The sequence below is a fragment of the Trichophyton verrucosum genome, assembly GCF_000151505.1.
Source record: "Trichophyton verrucosum HKI 0517 chromosome Unknown contig01006_1.f1.exp, whole genome shotgun sequence".
Taxonomy (NCBI): Eukaryota; Fungi; Ascomycota; class Eurotiomycetes; order Onygenales; family Arthrodermataceae; genus Trichophyton; species Trichophyton verrucosum.
Window position 1 is genome coordinate 68,319 of NW_003315195.1, and position 24,740 is coordinate 93,058.

The 24,740-nt window shown below is 47.9% G+C and overlaps 8 protein-coding genes across 8 annotated transcripts; 4 read left to right on the top strand and 4 right to left on the bottom strand.

The window, feature by feature from the left end:
• Positions 1 to 259: 259 nt before the first annotated feature.
• TRV_07423 (RNAse III, putative) lies at positions 260 to 831 on the top strand (the record flags this gene model as incomplete). Its single annotated transcript, XM_003018532.1, has 2 exons — positions 260 to 485; positions 575 to 831. 2 exons carry the CDS (start codon positions 260 to 262, stop codon positions 829 to 831), a joined length of 483 nt encoding a protein of 160 aa, XP_003018578.1.
• Positions 832 to 1,059: 228 nt separating this feature from the next.
• Positions 1,060 to 1,755, bottom strand: TRV_07424 (uncharacterized protein; the record flags this gene model as incomplete). The annotated part of the gene is made up of 1 exon (XM_003018533.1): positions 1,060 to 1,755. The coding sequence occupies one exon, from the start codon at positions 1,753 to 1,755 to the stop codon at positions 1,060 to 1,062; it is 696 nt and encodes a 231-aa protein (XP_003018579.1).
• Positions 1,756 to 2,701: 946 nt separating this feature from the next.
• TRV_07425 (uncharacterized protein) lies at positions 2,702 to 4,817 on the bottom strand (the record flags this gene model as incomplete). The annotated part of the gene is made up of 2 exons (XM_003018534.1): positions 2,702 to 4,453; positions 4,533 to 4,817. The coding sequence occupies 2 exons, from the start codon at positions 4,815 to 4,817 to the stop codon at positions 2,702 to 2,704; spliced, it is 2,037 nt and encodes a 678-aa protein (XP_003018580.1).
• A 3,503-nt stretch (positions 4,818 to 8,320) lies between these two features.
• Positions 8,321 to 10,834, top strand: TRV_07426 (LIM domain protein; the record flags this gene model as incomplete). The annotated part of the gene is made up of 1 exon (XM_003018535.1): positions 8,321 to 10,834. One exon carries the CDS (start codon positions 8,321 to 8,323, stop codon positions 10,832 to 10,834), a length of 2,514 nt encoding a protein of 837 aa, XP_003018581.1.
• Positions 10,835 to 11,849: 1,015 nt separating this feature from the next.
• Positions 11,850 to 12,911, top strand: TRV_07427 (uncharacterized protein; the record flags this gene model as incomplete). Its single annotated transcript, XM_003018536.1, has 1 exon — positions 11,850 to 12,911. The coding sequence occupies one exon, from the start codon at positions 11,850 to 11,852 to the stop codon at positions 12,909 to 12,911; it is 1,062 nt and encodes a 353-aa protein (XP_003018582.1).
• A 461-nt stretch (positions 12,912 to 13,372) lies between these two features.
• Positions 13,373 to 14,517, bottom strand: TRV_07428 (uncharacterized protein; the record flags this gene model as incomplete). Its single annotated transcript, XM_003018537.1, has 3 exons — positions 13,373 to 13,563; positions 13,587 to 13,787; positions 13,983 to 14,517. 3 exons carry the CDS (start codon positions 14,515 to 14,517, stop codon positions 13,373 to 13,375), a joined length of 927 nt encoding a protein of 308 aa, XP_003018583.1.
• A 2,053-nt stretch (positions 14,518 to 16,570) lies between these two features.
• Positions 16,571 to 17,983, bottom strand: TRV_07429 (extracellular lipase, putative; the record flags this gene model as incomplete). Its single annotated transcript, XM_003018538.1, has 4 exons — positions 16,571 to 16,617; positions 16,740 to 17,142; positions 17,213 to 17,802; positions 17,875 to 17,983. The coding sequence occupies 4 exons, from the start codon at positions 17,981 to 17,983 to the stop codon at positions 16,571 to 16,573; spliced, it is 1,149 nt and encodes a 382-aa protein (XP_003018584.1).
• Positions 17,984 to 19,674: 1,691 nt separating this feature from the next.
• TRV_07430 (uncharacterized protein) lies at positions 19,675 to 21,342 on the top strand (the record flags this gene model as incomplete). The annotated part of the gene is made up of 3 exons (XM_003018539.1): positions 19,675 to 20,469; positions 20,591 to 20,642; positions 20,759 to 21,342. 3 exons carry the CDS (start codon positions 19,675 to 19,677, stop codon positions 21,340 to 21,342), a joined length of 1,431 nt encoding a protein of 476 aa, XP_003018585.1.
• Between the last annotated feature and the right edge of the window lie 3,398 nt (positions 21,343 to 24,740).

Below are 24,740 nucleotides of genomic sequence, written 5' to 3' on the forward strand. Positions count from 1 at the left end.
ATTGTTGGGGAAGTCTCCTAACTTCACTGATTCTTTTATACCCTACTGTGTATCATATTCCCTCCACCTATTTGGTATCCTAAAGTGAACCAGCACTCTCTGACACAGAAAAACTCCCCAGTGACAGCAAATCTAGAATTATATATCTCCATGAAAACCTCTCTACTCCTGGATTGTTATTTTTGTTTCCCTTTCAATACAAGGCATACCGATGTCGCTTTCTTCGCTATAGCTCTCGATTCCCAGCACTAACGCAAAGATGGATGAGGGACTTAAAAAATTACTGGCGTCGCATATGTGGCGGACCAAGGCTATGGAAGACCTCCTTGAGTACCGCTTCAAGGACAAAACCATAGCTTTAAGTGCCTTGAATCTTCCTGGACGCCTTACTTCGATTAAAGATAACACCGGCCTCGCTCAAGTTGGAAAGGCTGTCATGGAGCTGTTCTTAATCACGGATGGTTATGATAAAGATATGGACCCGGGTAAATAATACATTTATCCTTATCAATTATAGATCTACATTCACATATATTGGCCGTTGGCTAATTACTTGACCATGTGTTCGTAACAGAAAACATTAATACTCTCCTGACTTTTGTCTTGGATAACAGCAAGCTTGCAGATATCGGGACAAAGAAGGGCCTTGGACGATGCATGATGGGTATGCGGTCAAGCACTGCCAACCTTACGCCCCTTTACACCGCCCGGACCGTCCAGGCATTGATGGGTGCCGTCTATCTCGACAGTGATGGAGATTTGGAGAAACTATACGAGGCGATGATGGCCATAGGACTACTCCCAAAACCAGGCGCTCAATTGCCCGTGTAACTTGATGCTCTGATCTCTTTACAATGACCCAACTAGACTGTTTGCATGAATTGATACGCTCTGTGAAAGGGATTCAATTGCTACATGGAGATTCTGCTAATCAAATTGGCTCAAGTTTTGATGAACGCAATGTTAAATTTGAATGTTCATAATAAACCCCTTTTTTCTGCCTTGCTATCCATTCCCATTTGCAGTACCCATGGAAACTGCATTAAGTTGGCTTCGGCTTCAACACCCAATGTTAGAACCACCAGAGGCATTCCGAGCTAGCAGATCCCAGAATTCTTTACCCCCTGTCCGATTTGTAACCCCTCGTGGACAACTGTCCCGCCGCTCCATTTTCATTTTCAGTTCTTCCTCATCCCAAGGCCCATAGGCGTTTTCCCTATCATACACGTCGAATTCCTCCTTTTTGGTGTCGTTAATCCGGGCTTTGGTGACAGAGCGAATTTCTGTTTTCCAGAATTTGGTTGCACCTTGCTTGAGTCTCGCATCATAAACATCGTAGAGGCGGGATAATACTACCAGGGAATATGCACAGTGGTCTATCATTTCGGTGCGTAGAGGGGTCTCCATATACTTCTCAATACAGCTCTCATCGACCTCAGGACGAAAGATATAATTTTTAAAGTCGTTGGACTCTTGCCAACGCAATGTTTCCTTGGCGCTTAGGGAGCTATCGTTGCAGATGCATGTTGCCAACCCCCTAAGGAATTCCTTTGAGCCATCTCTGGTTGCGAGCTCCATGAGCTGGATATCTACTATCCCATCGAGGGTGACCTCGCATTCGTGGAACAAATAGTCCGAGGCTCCACGAACGTCAAAGACGGCTTTGCGTAGAACCGGACATTCAAAGATTGACGCAAGTGTTGTTCCAGTTGAGTCTTCGGTAGAGAAGACGTCGTCCATGCCCTCGGCATGCATGTTAATGAGATAAATTTGTTCTCTGGTCGAACAAAGATAGAGATGATGGACAAGGATCCCTCACGGCTGACGTCTCTCCCCTTGAATTCAACAAACAGAGGAACAGGGTCCATGTCGAGTTCCCGGAGACCAGATAGAAAGTTTTTGAGCATGTTAACGGTGTTAATTACAGTCACACTGGGCATGACTACTTGATGTGCCATCTCTTCCGAGGCAGGTAGTGGTAACAAATGGGTAGTGGTAGTAGTAAAAGGAGATTTCGATTTGCTGTTGAAGCTCTCGGGTTGGCGGTAGAAATGATGGGCTTGATAAGTGACGGCAGGTTGATCGAAAACTAAATAAATGTCAGTATCAGAGTCAAGCCCGTGTTGGCGTAGGTTCCTTGACTAGGGGAAGAGAGAATGATACCAGATAAAGTCCTAGGAGGCAGGCGAACGGTCCTGAATATCAAGTTTGTTTCTTTTCAAATTGATATAGGCTTTTATCTGGGAGTCTGAAGTTTTCATATAGCAAGGTTGTTATAAGTGTTTGCTTGTAACAACAGGCTCTAAAGTTCTCGGAATATGATATTGACGGAAGATGAATGGTGAAGGTAGGAAGCTTAAGGCCGGAAGCTTGTATATCCGAAAAAAAATGTATAGGATTGATGTAACTGAGAGAGGTATCAGTCTATAAAAGTAAAAGGGGTATATGAGTATAAGTGAGGTAAAAGTGAAGTAGAATTGAACGAGGACGCTCAGTTGTTTTCTGATGACTCCTGCCTCGGCAATCTCATATTCTTTGAACAAAAATCCGAAACCTCCCTAAAGTATGAACTTGAATTTCAATCTTTTCTCATCCCTCTCACCCGGTGCTATATCAAGGGAAGCTAAATATATTCAAAGAAACAAAGTCATAAATCATGATATCAAACCATCACTCGTAAAGAAAACTGACTGGTCGACCGCTAGATAATGAAACTTTGTTGCTCGTTGTTATAAAACCAGCTCTTGCGAGTCGGCTGAGGTGTAGGGCATTCACCTCGAGCTTGAGTCGGGCTCACAATGATATTGTTGACGATACTTGCTTCTCCCTTTTGAATGGCCTCGATCTGGTTCTTAGCACACGACATTGCCATACCCCAGAAGTTGCATGTTGGAGGGACAGTTGGCAACGGGGGTTCAGCGTGAGTTGAATTGACCTCCCCCTGGGTAGAGTAAAACTCTATATCGTCCGTGACCGTTCCGGTAGCAATGTCCATATTGAACATTGCACGGCGGAAGATTTCATATCCGACTTGTGGTTGATAGGCAAGCATCATGTGTCCCGCTTGATATACACGGGTGAACGAGAAAAGGCCATGTTGGCGAACTTGGGCTTTAGGGACTCCAGAGTCATCGGTGTAGACATCTGCATACCCTGCCCTTCTGAAGTTTTTGGCATCCTTGTAGTCGACTGAAAGACTAACATTCTCGGCACCAACCCAGTTACATATGAAGTCACGGTCACCATATACCATGGCAACTTTCACCCCAGCATCTAGCAAATTGGCGATATCAAGTAAGTGTCCACCCCTGTCACTCCGAACGTAGTCACCAGTGACGTTGAAGACATGCTCAACTGTGTATGAGGGGTCCGTGTGGTTTGCTGGTACACCCAGTGCCTCCTGTACCTCAGTCTTCGCTAGATATCCCAAGAAGCTGTTGGAAGGGAAAGGATCTAGATGGCACTGAGCAATGTCGAAGAGGCCTCGTTTTGCCCCGTCAACGTATATGCCATCTACCTCCGTGTTGCAGTAGCTGTTTGCTCGCTCACATACGTGATTGACTTCGTCAACATGGCCGTATGCATTTGGGTCGTAACGTTTAGCGAGAGCATGACATTCTAATATCTGGTCAAGGCACCCTCCTCTCTTGCCATAGGCATGCATCGCCTTATCATATCCAGCATCATTGATTGCCTGGATACCATAGGTATTTTTGTTGTATGGGAAATCAATATTTGACTTCTGCTGAGATATCAGATCCACGCAGCCGTTTATTATCCCGACAGTGTCAAGGTGAAGAACAGAACCGGTCAGGAGGCCAGCTTTGATACGGTTGTTCTGTTGCAAAAAGTATGCCATGAAACCCGGGGCATAACGGCCTCCGTATGACTCGCTCCAGAGGGAAATCTTGTCATTCTCTCGATTATCAGTGTAAGGAGAGAAATCCTGGGACCACACCTGGACGATATTCCACATGTGTCTGGCAGCGTTGAGAGTAGTATTTGCAGTTTTACTAGGATCACCGCTACCAAAGGTGCCAGCAAGGAGGGTGCCATCTTTACTTGGGTCATGATCCGGTCCTTCAGGAGATAGTATGTTGGTCTTGAAATCAAACGTAGCGTTGGTGAGCACGTCGTAACTAAATCCTGTCTGCACTGGCTGATCGATATACAGGAGGTTGGCTTCCTTGTTCCAGAAATGCTCATTCAGGACAGTTGACTGAGCATCTTCGCTCATGCGGCATGGCCCACTCTCAACGAATACTCCAACCATAAAACCTGCCCCTGGTCCGCCATTGATATATATAGCCAAGGGATCAGTCTCTGGTTTTACTTGAGACTCAAAGTACCAGAAGTATATATGAACTGGAAAGTCTTGTGGAGCCTCACGCATAGAGTTGGGAGGGAAGTTGATATACCCGGAGTACGACCTAACGTTGCCACAGACTCCTTTCTATAACACATTAACACCGATACTATATATGGAAGAGGGGAGGCCTTCGAGACATATGAACATCGGTATGTCAACTTACAGGGACCTCCTTGTAGGTGATAGTTGCCCCGGGTAGAGCTTTAGACTCGATTGTTATCAGATTCTTTGGCTTATGGGGGTACCCGGCCGCAACAGGCGGTGCCAGTAGCAGAACATCGAGAAGCCATGTAATCAACATTTCTCTTGTAGCAAGCCAGAAAAGGAAGAGCAAAATAAATCTCGATAAAGAGCTGAATACCGAAACGATTTTCTTTGTTAGGCAGACATGGTATAAGGGGTGAATAGATGTCGAGAGAGCAATCCCCAAGCGGGTCGCTTGTCGCATGACAATAGTCCATTTTATATGCAATACCACAAGACCCGTAAGCGTGGCAAGGTATGGTTATTATGTCGTATAGGCGCCTAGAGATATGGTAGTTATCAAGGACCCAGTATAATCAAGTGCCGAAGGGGTGGAGATGACAAGTTCACAAGGCATATATTTAGTTTGTAGCGTTTTGACAATATCAAAGTACCTCGTCGATCGGCTTAGGGGCAACGGTGAGGTGAAGATAAGATGTATGATATCACCTGCCGCTAGCCACGAGGAACATCGTGATAAACGAGGATGATACCCATTTGGGTTTAACTCACAGAAGCCTTTGCCCGCGACGACATGTCAGACGACCGATTTCGGCCATGACCGCCGACTATCAGCCAGTCGTTTTCTTGATATTCAAAAGTTAGTGATCTAGCCTGATGTCATGCGATAGTTGAGTCCTTGGAATGAAATGCTTAGAGCAGTGGCGTCTTGTCTCAACAATGTCACTGATCGGGGGGCCAAAATACGGCGAGGTACGTGGCTGGTACACGCCTGCTAACAGGAACATTTTCCAGTTTGCGGTAATTAAGGCCTCAACAGTTTTGGTGCAACAAGTTGCCTGGTTATTCTTGGTGAAACCTTGATACTGGATGTCTCGTTGGAGAGAGCGTATCATAAATATTCTTTAACCGAATATAACACTTTGCTTTAGCCAGAGAGAAACCAGTGATCTCTTAACGCACGAGGTACGTAGTGCAGGAAATGTGTAATTTCGGGGTATGCAGGGTCGGCCCCAAATGAAGGCTAGATGCAGCCGAGATTCTAATTAATGTTAGACAGGCAATTTATATCTGTATACTCTGTAAATCACGACATCCGAAGCTTGGTATATAAATATACCAACAGGCGGTTTCATGCAGGCTTGCAGAGGAGATGTATCGGATGAGCTTAAGGGGTCCAGAAAAGAGACAGAGGGACTGCTTGTCTTGTGCTGTTGCACAGTTAAAACTTTCGACTCGTTAAATGACTTGCGATCATCATGTGTCCAACTTAAAATAATATCCTCGGACGACATCGTAGACTTAATTCCCTCCCGAATCCAGTCAGAAATTGGACATGAACGGCGGTGTGGCGTTCCAGATATCATTGTGAAAGGCGATCCCTTTTCTTGCCTTATCGCTTCGTAATGTCGAAACAACAGTGAGTAGCTTGGGAGCGACGGACACCTCCAAAACTCATGCCTGGACAAGTTTCACTTAGATATAGCACTCTCTACCTCGAACCAACCAGTATCCAACTCGGATCTCAAATTTTAACACGGTAGGCTTAAAAGGAAGCGAGACTTCCAAACCAATAATGCGGACAGGGTTTCCACTCTTCTCTAAAGTCTGCAGCGATATTACATATATCATAGGTTATAAGTTATGCTTGACCGCAAATCGTCTTCCTTAGCACATGATGAGCAGATACCCGATGAATGCAAGCATTGCACCGGTTAATATCCAGCCTCAGTTGCTATTGCGGGATTCAACAATGTTGCGCAGGCTACCACTTTCCGTGAGGCTCGCCGGGCCGGTGCTACAACACCCCATCTTGGCGTGCAGTCAAGGAAAGTTGGTTGTTCTGGTTGTTAAAAATCCGGATTGAGCATTGAGGAATCATTTTCTGATCGTCATGCTGGAAAGAGACCCTTCTAGCTCGTCGTCTTCAATATCAAAATTGATGTCGAGTCTTTGATAGAAGAAGTCATATATTCCCAAAAGGGAAAGGCGGCGGTGATGGCGGAACATAGTTATTCCGCAATATGGTAATACTCACGTGATGTCCAAAAACGGAAGTCCAGTTCTCTTGATGAACAAAAAAACGACGTCAGATCGAAATTTGAGTGGAAATTCCTCCAGAAGACCAGTCAAGGAACTGGCTTGGTGATAATGGGGGGTTTGCGGACGATTTCCGGTTAATCCATGGTCGTTGTGATGCGAAACCTGGCGGCAGATGCAGAACTAAGGTTATGTAATAAAATGGGAGGCAGGTGGGATATGTATTCGTCAACGCGCTATATAACGACCATGGTACACTTGCATGGCTGACTCCAGTTGTGATATAGGTAATCGCCGATCGCAAAATCTCGCCATGGGACTGCTATATCTTGGACTGGAATATCGAACATGGTTCTCTTCACACTGTGCGCCCTGGGGCAAACAAATTTAAAAGCTCCGCTGGCAGGTGGGTGTGGACTGTCGGGAAAGGCTTGCATATACGATGAAACAAGTTGATCCATGTACCTTGTTGCCTTAACAACTTCCAGTGTGCCTTGTTTGCGTGCCAACGGCCCCAGGCTCGAAAGACATTATCCAATCAGCTCCCGCAGCCCGGTTCTTTGGCATGGCTCACACGTTCATGCAAACTCCAGCACGACGAAACAACAGCCAGTGGATCAATGTTCTCGACATCCAAGTTAATTTTTCAAGCCGCCGAACGATCATGGGACAGCCCATCACCATCACAGCGACTGGACAGCCGTCCTCGTGTTGCTATTTTGCGCAGGGAGCAAATCTACTAACATGACCTGCATATCAACGCTGCTAGCTTCCCTTCGGCTTAACCCCTTTTTTTTCGTGCCTCAGGGGCTTTTCCTCGCCTGGCGATCGCCGGATCCACCGCGGCGCGTCGATGTCACTTCGCTCTGATTGGTTGAGGCTAGCTGAGTCAGCCTGACCACAGCGGACGGGCCTGGCGCTTTGCCTCTTTGGGACAGAGAGTACCTGGCGCCTTTCCGAAAGAGGAATAGTCCATCGGTCGATTCGACAGGGGAAGCTAATGCACGTGACAATCTACTTCCCATGGGCGCTTTCGAGAAAAGGCAAAGGGGGGAGGACGAGAGCGCAGAGCAGGTCGATCGAGACGCTTCATCAGCTGTCCATCACGCCCTCTTTCGCATTTCTTGCCGCCTCCATTTCCTCTCCATCTCTGCCTCTCTACCTATTCATCCGAGATCTCTGTCTGATAGCCCCCAACTCCTAGAGTCAAATCGCTGTCTGTCAGGGCTCTGATCATCGCCTCTGCTTCGATTTTACTCCCAGCTGGCTTCTAGAAGAAGACAGCAGGCCCCCCTGGACCTCCTGATAGCCTCCCACAGCATAAGAGTCGGTCTCGCCTGGCTGCAGTGCGCCCACTCCAGGTACACCGATTCATACTTTTTCCCACTGTTCCTCACAAGAATCTTGCTGACCAGAAGACTATATAGACACTATTATTATTGACTCAATCTTTAATCATAACCATCAGCCCTGAGTTATTGATTAATTCTCGCTACATCTTAGCTCGACCGTGGACAGCCGGAGAGAAGCCCAATTTCCCGGGAAAGGTCTTGCAGCGTTGAGTCCACGCAAGCAGCGTTGACAACGGACAGACGGAAGGGAAAGGGAAAAAGAAAGAAGGGGTGGCCCAACTTATGTCTCTCTCTACACATATGCGGTGAATCTGGCTGCTCTTGTCAACGACAACGTTGTCGGGGGAGGATCACGATGGACGCTTTGCCCAAGATCAAATGCTCCGACTGCCATGCGGAAGTCGAGCTCGTTGCCCTCGGAGACCATGTTTGCTCAAAAGCCGCGGGTCCTACCGTGACAACTTCTCCCGTTGAGGAGAAATTGTCAGTGGCAGAGTTCAACGAACACGGCCCGCCACCGAAACGGAGTCTCAGTCGTGAGTCCCTGTTTAACAGGTTAGGACGTGTGCAGCCACCTCCAAGGATAGATCCAACTGCTGCTAGTACGTATATATCATCCCACGGATACCGTGGAATTATGGCTTCAGGCCTGACAGTACATGCTAACAAATTTCTAGATCGACCATTTTTATCACCCGGTGCTCAGATGTCTCCTCACACTGGAAGCTTTGGAGCACTCACTCCACGGTCTGCCTCACCACTTTCACCCCTCCAGCAGCTACAGCGAAGCCACACCAGCCCAGTCGCCTCGCAATCTTCGGTTGTTGCAGTTGTGCCTGAAGGAAAAGCAAATTTAGACTGTGCTTTCCCTCCTTTTCCTAGGTCGGCTTCTGCAGGCGGATCAAAAGCGAAGAGGCTTGCATCTATAAGATCTATAAACACAAATGTTTCTTCTCGCAGAGGGGTTACCTCTCCCTCACCTTCAGATGGAAGCTATATGTCCCCATCGACGGACGGCCGAAGTTCACGCGCAACAACTATCAACAGGCATAGACGGGAGGCATCAATAGATAGCAAGGCCTTCCAACGCTTGTCCATGACCAGCTCTAAAAATGGACATGGACTTCCTTCTCCGGTTTCACCCAGAGGATCGTCACGAAGCCGGCATGAGGACCGGGATATTCCTCCGCTCCCGTCGGGGCCTATCGCTAGCCTCGCCAGCAGCCCCGTGTTCACATCGGGTAATTCAGAGCCTTTTTATTTTGGAAGCAGCGATAACAATGATAAAAGCGATCAGGATCAAGATCCTCCAGAAACCTCACCCAGGGATAAAGTACGACAACTAGACGGCATGGAAGGACTGGATTTTGGCTTTACTACGAGAACGAAATCTCCTGAAATGATGGATGTCGATAACAAACTTGAGAACATAGAGGAAGATGACTCGGAAAGAGCTCCAGACAGCCCGGGTCCCTCTGTCTCAGAGTACAAACTCGATAGGGAGTTCTCCGTCTCAAATTTTGCCAGCGGCCTTGGTATCAGCGATCCATGCCATACCGCCAATGATTCTACTTCATCTTCCAACTCATCACCGTCGGAGGCGCCCTCGAACAGCTCTTTCTCAAGCAGGCCGTCTGAGTCCTCCAATATTTCCGAACCTAAGTCAAGCTTGTCGGAGAAATACAATGTCGATCGTCTGCGTCTCCTCCAAGAGGAGCCGCCAACCCGACCAAAAGTAGATCCCTTCGCTTACGAACTCGATTCTCCAACCGATCCCCTCTTCCAGCAAGGTCGGCTCTCCGATCCTCCGGCTAATACTTTCCCTTCGAGCTCAGAGACAAAATACAGTACCCCATCAATACAGCTCGAGCCAGCACAGCCAAAGAAATACACCCCATATCGCTCCCCCACTCAATCCCTTAACTCACAATCCTCAACTTTTGAACAGCAGCAGCAGCAGCAATCTCCGTCTTCACCACCGCTGCAGCCGGAAGTACAACCAGAACCACAGGAGGTGCGAGAGCAGCAACAACAACCTCCCCCAGTGCCGGAAGAGGAATCAGCAGCCCAACCACTACCTCCATCTCGATCCGCAACTCCTGGCAAACGCCACCATCCCTGCAGGGGTTGCGGTGAAATTATTACCGGGAAATCAGTTTCTTCAGCAGATGGCCGCTTGACAGGCCGCTATCACAGGGCTTGTTTCGTCTGCTATACCTGTCATGCCCCCTTCCAAACAGCAGACTTTTACGTACTTGATAATCATCCATACTGTGCGGCGGATTACCATAGGCTAAATGGTACCCTGTGTGCAGAGTGCGGTGAAGGGATTGAGGGCCCTTGTCTCGAAGCAGAGGACATCAGCCCATCGAACGGAGTTGGAATTAGCTCGAGCAAGAAGAGCCAAAAGTTCCATCCAGGCTGTTTCAAGTGCCGCACCTGTCACATCGTACTCAGAGGAGACTACTTTGAATGGAACGGCAGTGCGTACTGTGAACGTGACGGTAGAAGGGCGGCAGGTTTGATGCCTCCTCCACGATCGCCAGGCTTCCCTCCACCACACGGTTACCAGGGCCATCCGCCTCCGCCCATGGGTCCTCCAGGTCCGGGCCCTGGCCCAGGATACAGGAGGCCACCGCCCCCTTCATCACCACTTGCAGGTCCACGGCAAGGCGGCCGTGGTGACCCTCGTTACCGGCCTATGAATCCATCCTCTCTTCGACCAAGACCCGATAAACACAGGCCGCACCCATCTGAACACCAGTTCGTTAATTCGTCACTAACTCCAGCACCTGGACTCGATAACGGACCATACCCTTCCACTAGAAAATTCCCGGAACGGCGGACAACGAAGCTGATGATGGTATAATAGAAGACAGCTTCTCTTTACATACACCTATCCGATCGAAACCTTATCTAATACCTCGCCTTTTTCCCTTTCTCAATCCATGAATATAAGTGCCATACTATATACGCCTTGCTATGCTGTGCTATGTGATATACCTGACGGCGGGACAATAAAAATATCTACTACTGTTTCTGCTCTCCTACCCTGAGATCGGATGAATTATTGTTTAATGTTTTTCTGTTTAATTTTTAGTGCCTCGACTTTGATGTTTTTCCTTTCGGTGGTTCCTTGCCTTAACTTCTCGACTTGACTTTTCTTTTCCTTTTGCTCTCTGAGCTTTCTCCATGATATCCCTTGCGTTCACTTCTGTTTTCTTCCTGCCTTGAAGGAGCATTTTATACTTTTATTGTTTTTTTGCCGCTCCTTTGACTCGTTTCTTCGATTGCTCACTTGGGCTTTACTTTTATTTTCATTCTGCCCTCCTTCTTGATACCTTGAACACACTCAACACTGCGTGTGCCTATTCACTTTTGATATACCCTTCGATCTCTTGTTTAATTTCGATTCATATATTTAACAGCTCGTAGTCGAGTTTTTCAGCACTCTCGACAAATCAGATCTACGTACTTCACTCCCACACTGCTTATCGGCCAACTTGCTCTGTTGTTATTCTTGGTAGTCCGCCTTGCTTATCATGGAAGATCCTCGCCGATTGTGGGGTATCCAGGGGCTTGATGGCTGTATTTTGAAGCTTATCGCCATGGCATCTCGTATACGAGCTGCAGCAAGCGCTAACACGAACAATTGGGTACCATTCATCGATGGCACGGTGGCAGCGCTGCAGTCAGTCCCAGTACATCGATGAGGTATGAATACGACATACTGCAGGTATGAAAACCGGCCCCAAATATGCCCCAAGGCTGGTCTTCGTGATGATCGAAGCAAAGCTTCAAGTATAAATCATACATCACTTCCTCATAATTAAGTATGTCATACACTCATACCCATCCATCAAACAATCATTTTCCGATAAGCCATGAAGTTTGTTCTCTTTGCACAGCTGGCAGCTGTTGCTGCTCCAGCTATCGCTGTCGACCTCGCAGTTCAAGCCGGCCAGCATGTCATGTACTCTTATCCAGGCCTCACACCCCCCGAGAGCTTGTACAAGCTCACATCAGAAGGCAAAGTCGGCGGCCTGATCATCTTCAAAGAGAATGTCAACTCCAACTTGCCAGCTATCATGGACAAGTTCCAGACCCTCTACAAAGCCTCGCCAGCCTATAATGGTCATCCCATGATTATCACCACCGACCAAGAGGGAGGCAATGTCCGTCGTGTTCCCGGCGGTCCAAGCCAGAGTGCTCGCCAGATTGGTGACTCCTCAACTCCCATGCAAGCAGCTAGCCAGGCTGGTCGGGATGCTGCAGCGGCTTTGAAAGCACAGAAGATCAACGGCAACTTGGCTCCTGTTCTGGACATATACCGCGAAGAAGGGAACTTCATTGACGAATTTGGCCGTTCTTTCGGTAATAATACCGAAATAGTGACCTCATGCGGTTCGGCCTTCGCTATTTCGCAATCTCGTTCCGGCGTGTTGTCGACAGTGAAGCACTTCCCGGGCCTTGGGGCCGCGAAGAAGGGTGAAAACACAGATCTAGTTCCTATCAAGATCGATTTGTCTCTGGATGAAATCCGTACTTTCGACGAGGTGCCTTATCGCACCGCCATCCGTAACGGAATCGATATGATCATGACATCTTGGGCAGTGTACCCTTCCCTTGATGCAAAGTATCCTGCTGGTCTGAGCAGAAAGTGGGCAACGGATGAGCTGCGAACAAGACTCGGCTACAAGGGTGTTATCATCACTGATGCCATCGAGGCCGGTTCTCTGAAATCCTTTGGAAATGATGGACAGCGAGGTGTATTGGCCGCAAAGGCGGGAGTGGATATCTTGCTTGCATCTGGAAGAAATGCTACGCAAGGAGAGGCAATCGTCAACGAGATCGTAGCAGCCTTAAAGACGGGTACTTTGTCCATGACCGAGTTCCAGGAGAGCTCGAAGAGAATTCAAGCTCTCCAAAGCCGCCTTTCGGCATAGAGCGGACCCTCTAGCCAGGGGTGTACTTAAATAGATACTAGAGTTATTTATTGATCAATATGAAATTTTCGACATTTAATTGGTAGTGATGTGGCAGTTATGATTTTAATAAAGTTTATTTATGTATTATTTAAGAGCTACATTGTTATTATAACTAGTTTACATGTTCAATTCAGGAGTATGTGGGTATGTCATAAGATACTAGCCACCGAGCGCTCAAAAGTCGATATCGTAACACATATGGCCAAAGTTAATAGCCAGTAAAATGCAGATGGGCTCTAATATTTTCAAAGTAATGGAAGAGCAAAAAGAAGAGTGTTGCTATAGCCGTAGTAAGGTGTCGAAAATATAGGGCGATGTTCCCTTGATAACTGGAGATCGTGTCCCTGCTAGCAGAAAGCCCCATAGCAACGCAGTCACCTCATCTTGATCTCGGCTATTGCCTTGAGCTCCGAGGATATTTAACTCGACGACGGGGCTTCTTGTTGAGTGTCGCTCGAAGTAGGTGGGTTGGAGCTCGATTCATTGTTCCAAGGCATTTTAATCGAGTAATTGGGCTGGTCATGTCCGGGAGACGACTTAAAGATCAACCGGAACGTCGGAAGACATCCGACAACCATGGCTAAAAATTGGCCATTAGCATTTTCTCTATCTAGAAATCCAAGAAACACGTACCAGTTGTAGCTTCGACAGTCCCCCAGAGAGACAGCCATTGGACATTTGGATTCGTAATGCCAGTCTTGGAGCCGATCTGAACAAGACGGATAATAGCAGTGATCATGCAAAGCATTCCAACAGAAAACAGAGCGCCAGCTCTAATTTTCTGTGCGTATGAAATGTGCATTCCGTATATGAGTCTGAGTGGAAGTATCATGACTATATGACAAAGTATCAGCACCTGCGTCAATTTGATGTATATCGAAATAACATACCCAGCAAATCAGTTGAGACATCCGCGGCAAACCAACCAAATAAACTTACGTTTCGGGTTATAGAATCCACACGGCTTTGACAGTACTCTAACCAACGTTAGTTAAATATCTAATGTAAATGGGGGAAAGGTCAGCCTACTTTGGCCTGGAGCAACGTGGTTGAGCTGTCGAGGCCCACCACAGGAGAGCAGTGTAGCAAGGAATCCGAATACGAAGGTGATAAAAAGGTATGTAATTGTCACATTCCACCACCTAAGTTGGTCGGGTAATGCCCTCAGAAATGGGCGGAAGAAAAGGAGCAAGGAAATTTTGATGCACCAGAGAGCGGAGTAAAAGAGGTAGGTTGAGGCATATGCGAGGATGATAACGTCGTGTCTATCATTGAGGATCTCCCGATAGGGCGGCTTCATCCGTAGAGCTACATAGCTCAGCCGGTAGACTCGTGTCTGAAGGCCGAGAAGGACGAGCTCGTTTGCAAGGAAGAATATATATGCAAGTACAATAAAGATGACTTCTGGTTCCCTCAGCCGTTTGTGCCGCCAGCGAATGTATGCTGTAGGAATCAAGATGACGGAGCCGAAGACGGTCAAAAAGACAATGAAGATGTATAGGCTCCGTTCACCTATCCATATCTCTAAGGTTGGATCGCCCTTTCGCGGTCCCGACTGTGTCATTGTATGTGTTTTTGATCAGGGCCTGGAGATGGAATTCGGATAGAATGAGGTTGGATATTGAATGAGGCTTGATATGGTCCAGCAGAATGAAGTGAGTTGCTTTGGGGTCCTTGATAGAAGATAAAATATATCTGCCGGAGGAGCCATTAGGAGGTCTAGGATCAACAAGCTTTTTTTCCTATGAATAATTCTCCTTCAGCGAAGAGGTCGGCCCAGGTGTTGTAAATGTCGGCTATGCCATCCCACGTCGGCGCAAAAGACAAGAAACAAGAAAGATGCAGCGAAAAAGAAAAGGAGAGGTATCGAAGGTCAGACCGTACGCCACAGGCTGGAAAAAAAAATATACATAATCCCCAGGAACCAGTGCATGACAGTGCCGGAGATGAACTCCTTGAGAGCTGCTGGAAAGGCGAAAAAGCCACTTCTTGCACGATGGCAGCTTGGCTGGCTGATGCAGCCGATCGAGAGGTCAAAGCAAGCCTAGCGTGCCATGCTTCGCGGTCAGATCTCGAGTCCACTTCTCCAGGGGTCCCGGCTAGGGCGGTGATATGCCATGCTGGGGACAGGACAAGATCTCCGGCTAAACAGGAGTTCAGATGTGGACGGACCAAGATGGCGCGGATGATTGAGCAACCGTCAGGACCCAGGACGACCATCAGTTTCGAACTCCTGTCCCTTTGCATACCGATTCATCTGGGTTAATTCATGAATAATTGCCACCGCCATACTCTGTATTCCGTAGGTATTAAAACTATGGCTTTTCTTGGGAGAGTCGCAGAGAGAGGAGGAAAAAGCAAGGAAGGAAAGGAAAAGGCCATTTTGAGAGTCTAGATGGTGGTGTGATGAAGAAATTTGGAGGCTGATCCTTCACTGGCAGGCTTGTCTCCTTTCCTTTTGTTCCACGAGCTGTGTTTCAACTCATTATTATCCGTATTTTGTGTACTCCCTGCACAGTGACGATGAGGAACCTTCTTGGCCTGGGAGGCTGAAACTGGCCGTTTCGAGGTTTGGATTTTGCGCAATAAGGGGGGGAAAGCACTCTAAACACTGAGGTTTGCCTGGGTAATAATCGTCTGTGATCTTGGTTCATGGCTTTCAGCACGGCGGCGGGTTAGAGGTGGCTGATATAACTGGTTACACTAACTAACCACCCTTGATAGGATGATGTCGATACAAACATGAGCATGCACGCAGTGGTTGTGATAACCTGGAGCTGTTCGAACATTCCCCAGACAAGATGGACGATCGGAGGGTCTCACACGCGGAGTACTCCGAACGGCGGCGAAGCATGGAGGGATGCAGGGACGACTTTGAGTATCCATCTCAGTGGGCTTCCGGGCGGTCCGGTTCGAGTTCAAGGGGGATACGGAAAACACATCTCTTTGCTTCTTCGGTAACTAGAGCTTGTATGAAAGTCAGCGAGTCCGTAGACTGCACCCCCACGAGACTAAATAAGGACGAGTAAACCTTTCTCAACAATCAAAGTGGTCTGTATACCGGAAGTTTCTGTCCTGGGTTGAAACAGCAAACCCTTATGGCCGTCCTGCGCTTCCTACGCGAGTCTGTACGAAGCATAGCCAATGAATCCTTCTTTAGGGTAGATGGACGGGACGGCAGCGCATTGATATCCTCTCTCCCGGCAGCTAGCTAGTGAAGGGTTATTCCGTTATATACCATCCTGGCCGGTAATATACTTGGTATACTTGGTTACTTCCCAAGCAACCTCGGGCCAGACAACGTAGCTTCGAGGCGCTGTTTGACTTTACCGTTGCAACGACAGCGGAACTATTGGAGGCCTGCAGGCTGGCCTGAAGCTACCATAGCCATGGCTGTATGTTTCTGGTGTTATTAAAAGCCTGGAGTCCGGAGTACCACTTGGACATACTCTGCATTAGGCTCGGCATAAATACTGTTAATTCAGGCTTTTCTTATCACTGGACATGGCCGCATCACATGGAGTTGAAGTGACACCTTGCGTAAATATTACTTCTTCTTGGATTAGATTTAACATTGACACTGAGTTGAAGAAGGTTGGAAAACCAAGATGGGCGTCTTAGGCACCAGGACAATGGGCATCATAAGCTGCCGGTTTGACGAAATCTGGAAAAGGGCTGTTATTATACCCGAGACGGGCCACGGTGTAAGCTGATAATAGGTTTAGGCCGTAAGTTATTTTTCCCGTAGCAAACAATTGTAGAATGTGGGAGCGGGTGCCAACTTACCGTCCTTCTTGTAGACAGGCCACCCGTGTCTTTTGAGCCCAGCCCAGGGGTCAGCTGCAAAGGCAGCCCAGGTTCTTTGCATGATTCTCTTGAGAATGGTCTGATCTGGCGATTCTGGATCTCCGGCGACTCCTTGAGAATTGCCAAAGATCATATGGAGGTCGACGCCATGGTATGCGCCACTGTTAGGGAACAGCCGAGTATTGACCCAGTCAGCAAAGTAACGGTATCTCCATAGCGGAATGTTGTGCTGAGTTCGATAATCTGCTTCCTTCATGGCCGGGCATCCGAACACGTCTGTAACGAACTGGGCCCACTGCTCGTCTGTGAGAACAGTGCCTCGAGCCGAAGCAGAGATGTTGTAGAATGAAGATTCACGGTCTCCATGGCCAAGTATCATGGGCTATAACAATTCAGCTTATGTTCCCAGAGTAAAGAACAGCAACATAACGAATTATCTAAGATGGACTCACGATTTGGATGAATTTCCCCTGAGACGCCAGGGACTCGTAGTCATCAAAGATAAGTTCACCGTCTGGGCCTGGCTGAAACACAGGCTGTGAGCGAGCAACGCTCGTATTAGGCGGCGGAGGGACCTTATCCGCCGCGAGTCTGATATCATCGGCAGACTTGCTTTGCATACAGGCCAGCACATCTCCCGCTGAGCCGCAGCCTGCGAGAGAAGACGCATTGTGCCAGTTCCTGGCCGCCAGCTCCCTCGAGTTCAGAGGGAAACTGAAGATGGTACCGGAATGAAGGATCAGGCCAGCCACAATGGGGTCGTCTCGATACGCATAGGAATACGCATCGACTGCCAGAGCTCCAGACGACTGCCCGAAGATGGTTATTCTTGAAGGGTCTCCGCCAAAGGCCCCGGCGTTGTCCCGAAGCCATTCAACCGCCAGCCGCTGGTCCCTCAGGCCCAGGTTCTGGCGCAGTCCGGGGGCACCAGGGAAGCCAAAGATGCCTACTCGATAGTTGACGGTCACGACCACGACATCCTCGGCTTCTGAGAAGAACTGGCCGTCGAAAAAGGGGGTGTTGGTATCCCCAATGGTGAATCCTACGTCATGTCAGCAACGCAACCTCGCAGTAAGGGGAGACATCCAGAGGGACAAGAGGATAGACAGCATACTCCCGCCGTAGAAGAAGACCAGGACGGGTCTCTTCCGGCCTGCAGTGCCCTTCGTCCAGAGGTTCAGCGTCAGGCAGTCTTCGCTGTGGACGTTGGCACCGCTGCCCATGAATGCCGTCAGGATCCTGGCGTAGTTGCGCGTCGCGCCGGGGAAAGGGACCAGCTTCGCCGGCGTGTACACACAGTCGCTTAATAGACATCATCAGCCAACCCGTCCATCAGTTGAATCAACCGGCATTCCTGCTACTGTTGTTGTTGTTGTTGTTATCTTTTTTTGGACTTGATACTATTGCACTCACGCTGACTGCAGCGGGTTTAACTAGTTAGCAGGCCGTTCACCTCCAGCTGGTTAACTAACTACAACGCGGTCAATCAACGTACAAAGTCAGAGGCGACGAACGGCTGGCCACCAACGTATCGCTGCGGCGGCATGAATCGCAGCTTGCCGACAGGTGGCTGAGCATACGGGATCCCGAGGAACTCATGGACCGTTGACGCTGTCTTTGCCGGGTGGCCGGTGATGGCGCCGTTGGTGGTGTTGACCGTCAAGGAGCCGACGCAGTCTGCCAGCGCAGCCCATAGCAGACAGCCCGCCGCGACGCCGAACATCCTCAGGGGCTTCATAGCTGTCTGATATGGATACAGTCTCGATATCCTGCGATGCTCGGGGGCGATAATCCGGATTTACAGGACGTGGACGGCAGCCCGCTCAGCATTTAAACGATGGGTGTCTATCCTTGCCCTTCCATCCTTCACTAGCAGCAAGCCCCTCGCAGCATTCCTTTTTTTTTCTTCTTCTTCTTCTCTCCTGCAAGTGACTGAATTGCGCTCGAACGAAGAATATTCACAGAAGAAACTGTTATGAATTCAGGTTATCGGTACGGTTCTACGTGGGTGTCTAATCCGGGTTGCTCCGGGTGTACCGGGGATGGAGGCCACCTATATGAACATTCACCACCAGCGAAAAATCTCTCGTGAATATCAATCAGGATACGAGGATAGAGCGAAGAAGGCTGCCTCTAACAGAGTCCGGGTGATACCCCAACTGTTTTGCCAAAGAAAAGGAGGTTCAACGGTTATTCTGGACTGTAGCTCAGACATGTCAATGCCAGAGGTGGCTGAAATCTCCAAGATATCCTATGCATCCGCTTGTGGAATCGAAACATGATCTTTTGCATATCGTATAGATGGAGGATGAGCATATGCGTCACATCGTTGCTGGTTCTATCGGGTGCGGGCCTCGCATGAGAGACTCCAAAAGTCACAGCCGTCCCGCAACCTTGTAAGCGCTGCATACGTCCAACTTGCATCCATGTCCCTTGCTGACTACTTACATGGTAGGATTCGGTCTTGTCGGTGTCGACCAAACTTCGCGGGGTTTTGGTCATATAACTGCCGCTCCCATGGATCAGTCGTTCCTGGATGTGCGAGATGCAATATGTGCCAACTACGCTTCCTGGCTTGCGGGGAGCCGGGGAAACAGCAAACGTTTCATCAACTTGCAATGCATGAAATAATTACAAGTCGAAAATGGACAGTGCGTTGATTATATTTCGATGCGCCACCTCCATGAATCATGGAGGCGGAGTGAGAGCGTCTATACCCTGTCCCAAGTGTTTCCCCTCCTCCCTACAGCTAACCTCATCTATTAATATCACTGCCAGGGGCTGTTACAAATCGATAGAGCGTTGGATCTTATGGCTAAGTCATGCCAGCATGGAAAAGCCACCCAAGGATATATAATCCTGCCTTCACCCGGCTGTCCTTGCTTCATCCCCAGAAATCGGATCAGAAAATGGCATGGCTCTCCCTGCCCATAGAAGCCATACTTGCAATCTGAAATACGATACATCAGCTCGACCGTCCGAAATGGGCTCCATTTTTTCGGACCACGCCTCTTACACTCCACTTGGACATTTAGACTCCACGCCAGACTACTGGTCGTCCATATCCAGCATCGATGATGATACACTCAGTATCGCACCGGTTTCTCAACAGGCGAGACTTGAAGACATCATCGGGATTACCCTCGAGCGTACATGTTATGGATTCGCTCCAAGCCAAGGACGCCGCTGCCGCAACCCTATCGCTCAGCACAGCCTAAACAACGCATTAGGGTTACTGAATCTAGGGAATGAGCAGCTTTGTAATGGACAAGACATATCTCAGACCCTTGAACGGCTAGCTACCCTTGTCCTTTGCAGGAGGAATCATCAATACCAGGCCGTGACTGTAGCCCGGCGGTGGGCGGAGATGGTGGCTTCTTCATTGGCGCAAGGACAACCCGCCTATGTTACCCCTACTCGCTCTCCTCCCTCACAGCGACAGTCAGCGTATGCTAGCCAGCCTAGGACCAGACGAGTTCGTGTTCCAATACCACCAAGGAGTGTAGTTTTTGGTGGACGCACAAGTGATCAAAGAGACACATCCTCTGGACACACTACCGTTGTGCCAGTCCCTCGTCCAACCATTTCTCGACAGTCTACTTCACAGCCTCCTATTGCCCACCTTCCCACCGCTCAATCTAATTCATCCCGTACCACTCCCGTTCGATATGGCACCAGGAAATTTATCAAACCTAACGAGGATTGCCCAGTCTGTCAAGAAGTGCTTGTACCAGGGTTAAGATCGCGTCGCCATAACAGGCCTCTTGATGGCCCTAGAACAACATGGTGCATGGCACAATGTGGCTCAAATCTCCATGCTGAATGTATAGAGGAATGGAAACGATCGTTTAGCGATCACGTTCAACCTAGCTGTCCCTGCTGGTACGTACCTTCTCCTTTTTAAACCAATTTGTAATGAACTGAAGCTAATACTGATTTTCACTCAACCAGTCGGACTCCCTGGATGAATCATGGCGACTACTCTTGGCCGGAGGTAGAGGAAGAAGAAGAAGAAGAAGAATCTACTACAGACAGTAATGATTCTCGTAATACTACCCAACCGCTTCCATATGCGAGTCGCGGTTCTTCTGAGCAGGATAGCAGTGGACAGTCAAATGAGGAGCAACTGGAGGATGAAGAGACCAGTTCGGAAGATTCTAACCCGGCAGAGGAGAATCCCGTTGCATATACTCTATCCGATAATGGAGGTTCCGCAGCCAGCAGCATAGAAGCTGTAGACCAGGTGGAACCAGGAGGAGCTGGAACCGATCTGGAGAACCCTAACATAGAATACCACACACTACTGCCGGAGAATAACAACACATCAACCTCAGCACTAATACCAGCTCCGGATTCTACTGGAGAAACGCCATCTCAGCCCATCCTTGAGCAATATATCAGTCCTAGTGTTGACAGTAGCATCGCCGGAACCTATACACATGCTGCTACACAGACCGAAATCTCAATTCCAAAATATATAAATCGGGATGATAAAGATGATGACCCTGATCATGGCTGTTGCCTTGGCCCTCTAGTGAATATTTGGCATAGGGTGTCTAGCACTTTGTTGAAACTTTCCTAAGGGTTTATCCGATACTCCAGAGTTTGCGCATATCTTCCTTTCGGTTGAACCGTTACCATTTTGAGCTTATATCAACGGAACCACGCCCCATGGATGGTGAATGACATCATACCCAATTAGGGGTATAAAATGCAACGGTATACGCACGTCCGTCTGCTCTCCAGAATTTGAACTGCTTCTAGTCATATATACCCAATATAACTGAAATATGGCGAGAAAAGAAAAATCCAAATATCTTCTTACCAATATGGATCTACTTCGCAGTCTTGGAGACTTCTCGAAGCTCCCTTTCGAAATTAGGGAGCTTATATGGTTGGAATTCTTCCCTGCCGGCCAAAAGAAAGAGCCGGAAGCACAGCCAAATACCGCCCGAACCTCAGCCGAAGTAGACCTACGAGTACTCCGTGCGAGCAAAGGCCTCTACAACGAGATATCGCACGTTATATATTCCAAAACACATAAGTTTCGATCCGTCATTCTCACACAAGGAGGATGAAGCCCTCTTGGCCACTGTTCGCTTCAAGAGGCGTGTCAGGAGACACATCATCGATTATGGAGCGCTCTTCAGGCTTGAGAACAGCGCATCCAAGAGAGACACACGCTTTGACAATTTTCCTTTTGACAAAGTGGCGTCCATAGAAATCGATGTTAGCAGGCTTCCCCGGTTCGCATCGAATGTTTTCAGAATCATCGAGCTGCTCAAGCGCAGCCCAGCACTTTCGCCCATGGTTATTCAATATCAAAGACACAGTTATTCAATATATAGACGAAATGGGCCCATGGACCCCTATCCCGACGGTCATCGCGATCAGGCTCGTAGCCGCTATATTACGCATTATATTTTCAATTGATCAAGTGTGCCCGACCAGCTGTCCAATGGGAACCCGTTGATGTGGATGACGTAATGCAATATCCGTTTAGTCATAAAATTGCAATAGTCACGTGGATGTTAGCGTGCGATTACTAAGAAGCTTGTCTTTCTTTTACTTTTTTTTTGATCGGACTTTCCGCCTGCATCCAATGTATTGATTGATTCATATGTTGATACATTTATTCTATCCATCTCCTATCAGGGCTATTCATTCAGAGCAATAAAATATTTATATTAAACTACAAGCGGACTAATCCAAGTTAAAGTAAAACACTACTAGAGAACATAACCTCGTTAGACTGAATAGCATCCTACTTGTAAACTGTTATGTCGCCAATGACTACATATATTGAGATGTTCTTTGATCGAGTTGTTTTCCCTTCCATTCACTATTTTGAGAACAACATTCGCATACTGATAGGTAGACGAATACAGAGAGTTAAACTCTTGAGGTAAATGATACCAGTTTAATAAGCCAAACGCAATAATATAATACCCCATAACCTCCGACAGTGAACTGTAACTAAATATCATTTAGGTAGACTAGCTCTTGCAAGAATGAATTACTAGTGAAAGTCCCAGAAAATGAGGCCAGTATAACAGCTGTTGTTTAGATGTAAGATCCCACTCCGAGTTCCCATGTTATGTAGAACCTAACGCCTGTATCTATGAGATGAAAAGAGGAGAAAGAATAGAAAATGTTACCACCCCTTAATATGGCATTATCAAGGGATCAGTATTCATGGTGGTAAGTGCATGAATATGCCCGGTTGGATTCTGATATATATGCAGTGAATGGCACCATTAACCTGTTTTATTTATTTCGAATAAGTAGTGTATCGATAGAATCGAAAGAATCGGAATCCACATATCTACGGTTCGAGTTAGCTTCCGCCTAGACATAGGCCGTAGGGTTAACTTCAGGGCAGTGGGGACATACATGTATGTCATGCTGCTTCTCAGACTGTTCTGAATTACTTCCGGATGCCAGCGGAAGATGTACATGACCATCGCCCAGCTTAAACTGGCAAAACATGGCCATGCTGCCTCACTTATGTTTTCGCGTGCCTTTGGAGTGATGAGGAACGATAATGGATGCTGGTTGGGTGCTATGGAAAGCCTACCCAGAGCCAGCATTACTCGTGCGAAAACGTAGATGACGATCTATTTCCAGTCAAAATCAATAGTGAGTTGATGAGCTTTTCAGAACAAGCTAAGAGGTTGGGTTTACTGACCTGTAGACTGACGTCTCCTGGAGATCTGCCAAAGACGAGATATCCGCCTAATAGGCCGGCAAGGAAAGTATCGTATGGGCCCTCCTTACCCCAGCCGGTAGGGCCAATATATTTCAAAGCCCACATGGATGACTTGTATACGACGGCAAAATAGGCGAGGTTACGAGCATGTGTCCTTGTAGCGTTCAATACCATCCATATCTTTTTCTTTAGACTGTAGAGCCAGAAATGCATAAGTATTCTCGTTGTAGACGTATAGGCGGAAAGATACATACCTTCCAGACCGAAACAAAAATATCATCCTGGTAATGCGAGGTGAGATCAGCATGTACACTCCAAAATATTCAGCTTATATACAATAGGGAGATGCCCATCCTTACACCAGTGCATGTGGAAATCGGACTTTGGCGCCGTATACCGCACCATTGCGAGCGCCTTTAAGGATGGCGAATAGAGGAGCGAGGTCAGGGTTTCGGATAAGTTCATTCAGGTTGGCCTAAAGAGTAAATACATCAGTCAAATGATTTGAAGTGGTATGCGAGAGGTAGGGTGTATACCTTTATGGCATCCATGATGACGTCGGGTTTCGGAGTGAGCTTATGTCCAGGCGACTGAAGCCGGGACAAGGATCCGAGAGCGCAGGCTATCCGTGGGTTTGATCATATATACAATAGATGCAGCTGCAATTCTCACGCTTTAATATCAAAACGAATTGTAAAGAAGAGCTGGAGTGGTCTAGTTAGTTGTATGTCTGTTGAAGTGTCGGTATGTTTGTCGAACATGGAGAAATCCAAGTTGTAGACGATAAACACATGCGAAGAGCCTCGGCATCTCAAAAACTTGCCAAGACCGGAATGGGTATTAGTTATTCCGACATATCATGTGATCAGATTTCTCAGGAATCACTATCTGATGGAATTTCAATAAGCTGGGTGAGATATATCGGTAGCATTATGGTCCGAATAATAGATATATTAACTCCAAGATATTACTTGCTTTGTTTGCCAGCACACTTGGAGCACCTAAGCCAGCCGCTACCCTATTTCCGCTCCGAAGCTGGACCAATCACGTGATTATAGATCTCGGACGGCATTACAGTTATTCCGCGTCGGCTGTCGGCAATTTCAGCGTCCCGCTGCAGGCGAGATCCACCGCCCGCCAACCTTCCGCCCTGCGATTTACATCAGGCGAGAGGAGAAAACGGCGAGCCGAGATTGACGCTGGAAGGCTGCGGGGAAAGTCAGACACCCTGCATGCGGAGTATCAAGGAGTAGGCTGTACTGCAATATTTA